Source organism: Microplitis mediator, chromosome 8 (genome assembly GCF_029852145.1).
Source record: "Microplitis mediator isolate UGA2020A chromosome 8, iyMicMedi2.1, whole genome shotgun sequence".
Classification (NCBI taxonomy): domain Eukaryota; kingdom Metazoa; phylum Arthropoda; class Insecta; order Hymenoptera; family Braconidae; genus Microplitis; species Microplitis mediator.
Window position 1 is genome coordinate 20,151,356 of NC_079976.1, and position 6,511 is coordinate 20,157,866.

The 6,511-nt window shown below is 39.7% G+C and overlaps 1 protein-coding gene across 1 annotated transcript; it reads left to right on the forward strand.

The window, feature by feature from the left end:
- The first annotated feature begins 1,229 nt into the window (after nt 1-1,229).
- LOC130673914 (uncharacterized) lies at nt 1,230-1,922 on the forward strand. Its single transcript, XM_057479129.1, has one exon. The coding sequence runs from the start codon at nt 1,230-1,232 to the stop codon at nt 1,920-1,922; it is 693 nt and encodes a 230-aa protein (XP_057335112.1).
- The last annotated feature ends 4,589 nt before the right edge of the window (nt 1,923-6,511 follow it).

The following is a 6,511-nucleotide window of genomic DNA, read 5'->3' on the forward strand; positions in this document are numbered from 1 at the left end:
GACATAGAAACAGACGAAACGCCAATTCTACACCTTGCGAATACTGATGAAAATTTAAAAGCCCAATTGAATTTGATTTTTGACGGAATTCAGATAGAAGAAGAAAATATATCCATACCTGAAAAATTATTCTGTAACATTTCGAAATCTCTCTACTCCAAGTCTTGTTCAGACTGTAAAAGTAATTTTTCGTCTGTAAACGAATCAGGATCTCTACAGATCGCACCAGCGCTTCAAAATCAAATTTTGAAGGCAATAAACGTATTTAACACGAAAATTAAGAGCAGATTGCACGAAAAAAACATATGTATATTAGCTAGGAGTTTGATAGCTAATCAACTTTCAGAGTGTTCAGTAGGTTGCTCGAAACATGCTGAAGCATTAAATGCTGAAACTTCAGAGAAAGTTGTAAGTTTTCTGATGAGACAGCAATGCTTCCTAGTCAATCGTAAAGTTGAATTAGACGAGATGAAAACAGCTAATTTACAGAAAATTGCTGAATTGACTGGAAAAGCTAAATAAAATCTTTTGCTAAAGTAAGATTTGAAATAAAAAAACATACTTTGCGAAGTAATATTATTACTAGTCCTATATTAATCCCAGTTGCTAAAACGACTGAAAAAATATTGAAAAAGTATTCTGTTTTTACTGAACTGTTTTAGTGAAATTTTCTTTGTCATGTCTAATGCTTTTTAGTTAAATAAAATTTTTGTTATATTTATTAGCCATGTTACCTCATTTTTTAATGAGAATTAATAAATAATTTATTAATGTTACAATTGGTTTAACCAAAAATTTCTAAATTGTATTTAAATGCATTTTATATTCTGAATAAATAAATTTGTTATTGTGTATGGTTATTGATAAGGTTATTGTCAGTGGTTTTTTACCCAATAATGACAATTATATAATATTTTCAACATATTATTTTATTTTATTCAATATAATACGCATTTCTTTTTTTAATTTCTGATTTCCTATTTTTCAAAATTGCCGCTATCACGCTGTTTTACCAACTGACCGACTGAGGGCGCTGATATTTTCTCGGCAGTGTTGTCTCCCTAACAGCTTTAATATGAAATTACTTCTAATGTTGGTATTAAAAAATTCAATCCGCTGACAAAATTTGGTCCCATCTAAAAGCATTGAGTGCTCGCCGCCTGAATCAGTCAGTTATCAGCATTCAAAGAAGCACTACTAAGGACAAAGAAGAGCCAAAGAAAAAAGTAATGGAGAGACTAAGCAGAAGTCCAGAGAGGAAGAAGACTAAGACTGGGGAGCAGAGCAGATCGTCATCGTCATCATTTTCATCATCATCCTCCAGTTCAAAGTCGGATTCCCAAGTGACAACAACTACTGGATCCCCAGACTCAACTGAGAGATTCAAAGAAAGGGGTGATACACCAATCTTCGAGCTCGACATGCCGGACATCGAGAACTCACCAGATGCTGAACAAAAGGCGGAGACGTTCGATGTCACCAAGGAGGAGACACCAGAAAAAGAGACGATAGAGGTCATATCACTCGACGGTCCAGAAACATCCAGTGTGGAGAAACGAAGCAGACCAACCAGGCAAACCACACTCAAAATAAAAGATCCAACTAACGAGTCACGGAGAATTGTTGTCGACCTCGAAAAATTGGAGGAACAAAAAATAGTAATCAAGGGTAAAGAGGGAACGCCACTGCTAGAGCCGCCCTTCAGCAGGGTCACAAGAGCCAAGTTTGCCAAACGGTCAAAGGTCAGCCTGACGAAAATGAGCCGGGAGGAAAGACAAAACATGGCCAAGGTAATAGTCGGTCCACTAACTAGGACGATCGACGAAATGGCCAGAGGAGGTGGAGAAATTCTGACCAGAGTTGAGGCCCAGAAGGAGAATCATGAACCAAAGAAGGTGAAACCGTCGGTGATCCCCCCATAGCAGCACCACAGATAGAAGCAGTCCCAAAAATAGTCAGTCCAAAGAAGGCAACCAAAACGGAGAAGCGGGAACCGACTAAGTCAATGAGGGTGGAGCCAACTACTACTGGAAATAACTCCAAAGATGAACCAAAGGCAACCAAAACAGAGAAGGGGGAACCGACTAAGTCAATGAGGGTGGAGCCAACTATTACTGGAAATAATTCCAAAGATGAACCAAAGGCAATCAAAACAGAGAAGCGGGAATCGACCAAGCCAACGACGGACCCAATAAGAAAGGATGCCAAAAAGACAACACGAACCAAGGGAGAGTCCAGTCCCACAAGAGAGGAGGTTGAGGACAAGTCTAGGGCAAAGAGAGAGGCAATCGCTCGTGATAAACAAAAAACACATTCAAAGCGAAGACCTTCGATGTCACCAAGGAGAAGACTAAAAAGACAGAGAACACCAGCGACGTGAAGGCACCGCACACCTACAAGGGGCTTACACCCTAAAACAAGGCGGCTGACCACCCCGGAGAGGAGGACACGGAGAGCGCTATCGAGACAGCGCTCACCCATCCGAAGATGGGATAGATAGTGGGCAAGCAGGAGTGGACATTACCACTCAGGAAGGTCAACAATCCACCGGCAGTGAGTACCAAGCCCAAAGCGACTGAGCAAAAGAGAAGAGAGAGTGGTATCAGAAATAGATTCCGCAACAGAGGAGGAATCAAATATGAACAAACTGGACCCACGAATTCCAAACAAGGGGGTCAAATGGGAACTGAGGAAGACAGATGTTATGGCTACAAAAGTCATGGTTACCCAATCCACACAGACAGACAGGGAAGTCTGTGATCAAAGGACCCAAACATTCGCAGAGTCTCCAATAAAACAACCTTTCAGGGACATAACGGAGACGTTGAACCTGCAAACGCCTCCATATCCTTTACCAACTCCGGGCAGAGAAGAGGATCATGGGAGCGCCGACAGCACCCAGGAAGTACCAACCAAGAAGCCCAAGAAGGAAAGAAGGAGGGCTAAAAGAAAACATCAAGACTGACGTTCCTGAATTCATTCTGATTACCTAATCTTTTTTTAAATATTTTTTTATTTTTGGCATGAGTAAAATTTTTGTTTGTATTCTTAAGTTAAAGATCAAAAATTATTTTTTTTAGTTTTTAAGAAAAGAGTTTTCGTATGAGAAGAAAAAAAAAACATATTTTTTTGTATTAGTTAAAACTTTATGTATCTGTAAGAAACAAAAAAAAAAGCAATGTTTATTTTAGAAAAAAAATATTTCGTTTCAATTTGAAAGTTTTTTTTTTGTATTACTTAAATGGTTATCGAATAAATAAAAAAATATATAATATTAAATAAAATTTTTTTTTTATTATAATATATATATATATATATTAGTTTGTAACAATAAATGATAAAATTTTTCAAAAAAAAATAATAATAATCAAGTTTGAAAAAAAAAACTACGTTTTTTTTTGCGAAGTAGGAGGGAAATGTGACGAGTCACAAAAATTTTAATTTTAAATTTTAAGTTTTAATTTTAATTTTTAATTTTTAACTTTAATTTTTAATTTTAATTTAAAAAAAAAAAAAAATTACACATTTATAGATATTTATATATATATATATATATATATATATATATATATATGTGTGTAACGTAGCTACTAGGTGACGCGATCGATAAAATTCGACAGTTTCCGTCGAACAGACGTGAGCATTAATGCCTGGGTTTTGAATTTTTAACTCTCATCCACTCTATAAAAGTATTAAGTCTAGAGCAAAATAATGTAATATTACATTATTGCCATATGGCAACACTGAAATAAAGTGTGAACTTAGTCATGGCAAAGACGAATATATTTTGTAACCGTGCAGCAGCGACTTTAAGACGTGAGAGTGAGGCTCTCTCGCTTCTTTTGTTCTCTCTCTCTCGCTCCCATATGGTTTTCTCGTTTGCGAGTTCGGCTGAGTCTTTGCGGTAGTCTTAGCGCAGCAGATATGTGGAAATTGGTCACTGCGCATAATTGGGAGGGGTCAACACGAGGTGCTGACCCGAGACAATTAATTTTAGGACGACACTTGTGCTCCAGTGCGCTTACTGTCCAGTCGTTTTTTCTTTTTCTCTACTTTGTATAAAATAATTTTCTCCAGTGATTTGTACCACTTGTGGTTGTGGCTGGTTAATTAAACCAAGTGTTGTGTTTGAATATTTCACCTAAGGAGGAAGCTAGCTGCGTGTACCAGACCATCACCAACTAAGTGGATCACCTAGGGACCAGGATGCAACGTCGTCCGATTCCAGCAGTAAGTCCAGATATTGGCTCACATATATATATATAAATAATCTATAATGTTGTGTAATGTCTCTCTCTCTTCAACGCGGTAATTCCCGTAAAATTTTCTCATCTAATTCGACATTTATTTCCCGCGCATATCATTAAATAAAATTTACTCAAGCTACTTATCATACTTATACTCATATATAAAGTTAAGGGGAATATTGTACATAAAACGGGGATCTTGGTTAAATAAATTACATAATTTAAAATTATTCGAGTATTAATTATAGACTATCACCAGAGTCCCTTAGATTTAAGTTTATTTTCAGCCGCGTGTCCGGTCAGGACGAGTACCCGCTTCCCGAGAGTTTTCCCGTCTTTTGGAACCAGAACTTTGGAATAGAATAAGTCTAATTAATAGCAGTAAATTTAAGTAAAGTCAGTAAAATCGGGAAATCTAATTAACTGTGGTTCTTGGCTATCTGGACACGCAGTAGCCAGGGCCCACCGTTATATTTGGCGCCCCACGTTGGGCGCCAAATATAACGGTGGGCCCTGACTACTGCGTGTCCATGTAGCCAAGAACCACTGTTAAATTAAAATTCCCGGTCTTTATTATTAATTAATTTAATTCGCGATTTAGTTCGATTATCGCTGGTTCTGAAGCTCGGGAATTTGAAGTTCTCGGGGGTGAGTCGGCTCGTCCTGAGCCGGACACGCGGCTGAAAATAACTTAACTCTAAAGGACTCTGGTGATAATTTTCAATTAATACTCAAATAATGTAAACTATTGTATTTTATTTAACCAACCCTTTATATACAAATTTTCCCTTTAGTTTTATATGCATATAGGTATAATCATTACAATATAATTTAAAGAATTTATCGGCGATATGCGCGGGAATAAATATCGTAGTAGATGAGCAAAATTTACGGGAATTACCGCGTTGAAGAGAGAGAGACATTACACAACATTATAGATTATTTATATATATATATATGTGAGCCAATATCTGGACTTACTGCTGGAATCGGACGACGTTGCATCCTGGTCCCTAGGTGATCCACTTAGTTGGTGATGGTCTGGTACACGCAGCTAGCTTCCTCCTTAGGTGAAATATTCAAACACAACACTTGGTTTAATTAACCAGCCACAACCACAAGTGGTACAAATCACTGGAGAAAATTATTTTATACAAAGTAGAGAAAAAGAAAAAACGACTGGACAGTAAGCGCACTGGAGCACAAGTGTCGTCCTAAAATTAATTGTCTCGGGTCAGCACCTCGTGTTGACCCCTCCCAATTATGCGCAGTGACCAATTTCCACATATCTGCTGCGCTAAGACTACCGCAAAGACTCAGCCGAACTCGCAAACGAGAAAACCATATGGGAGCGAGAGAGAGAGAACAAAAGAAGCGAGAGAGCCTCACTCTCACGTCTTAAAGTCGCTGCTGCACGGTTACACTCCCCGTCGCCAGACTTGAGATTGGGGCTCGGAAGCTGAAAAGGACTAATTAAGAAATTTTGACAATAAATTTAAATGGTAGTGAATAATTTATTAATAAGTTTTTAATTAAATGACAAATTCACTCTTCCGCAACTTGTGCGGGTTCGACAGGGTCAACGACCACTTCCTCGTCTATAATTAATAGATCGGAGTCGTCCGACTGGCTGTCTACCTCCTCTTTGTCTTCCGCTAGAGGGTCTTTCTCCGACCCTGGTTCAGGTAGAACCAATTCCCCTTCAGGTCCGACGAAGACAACCTCCGGTGCAGCGGTGGTGGGCACATAGGAAGCCAACTCCTCAGCCTCCGCTGAGGTCAACGTCTCGTCCCCCATGAGGTCCCAACGGGTGCGCTTGAGCGCTTGGGTGACCTCGGGTGATGATACGGGGCGCGCCGGTGGTACAAAAGATGGCTGTACAGACCGAGTTGTTGATGGGCGTTCTTCTAACTTCTCCACAGCCCGAGCCAGGGTGCAACCCTTCTGCCAGCGTGCCGTATAATCTGGTCGTGCAGCCGGAGCGACCACGGTGTGGCAGGGTACCGGTGGTGATAATGCCGGGGCAACACACGGACGGCGTGGTCGTGGTAACGCCAATCCTCGCCGAACAGCCTCCGCTTGGAAAGCGTCGTTGCGTTCCCGTCGCATCACCGTGCGACAGTGGGTTTCATCCCGAAACCTCCCAGGTTCGCGAGCCATCCGCTCACGAACTCTTCGCTCTCGTTCTTCTCTCTGAAACAAATTAAACAGTTTTCATCAGCCTCTGACTGCGCCTGGGCAATTTTAAATCAGGTACATAATGA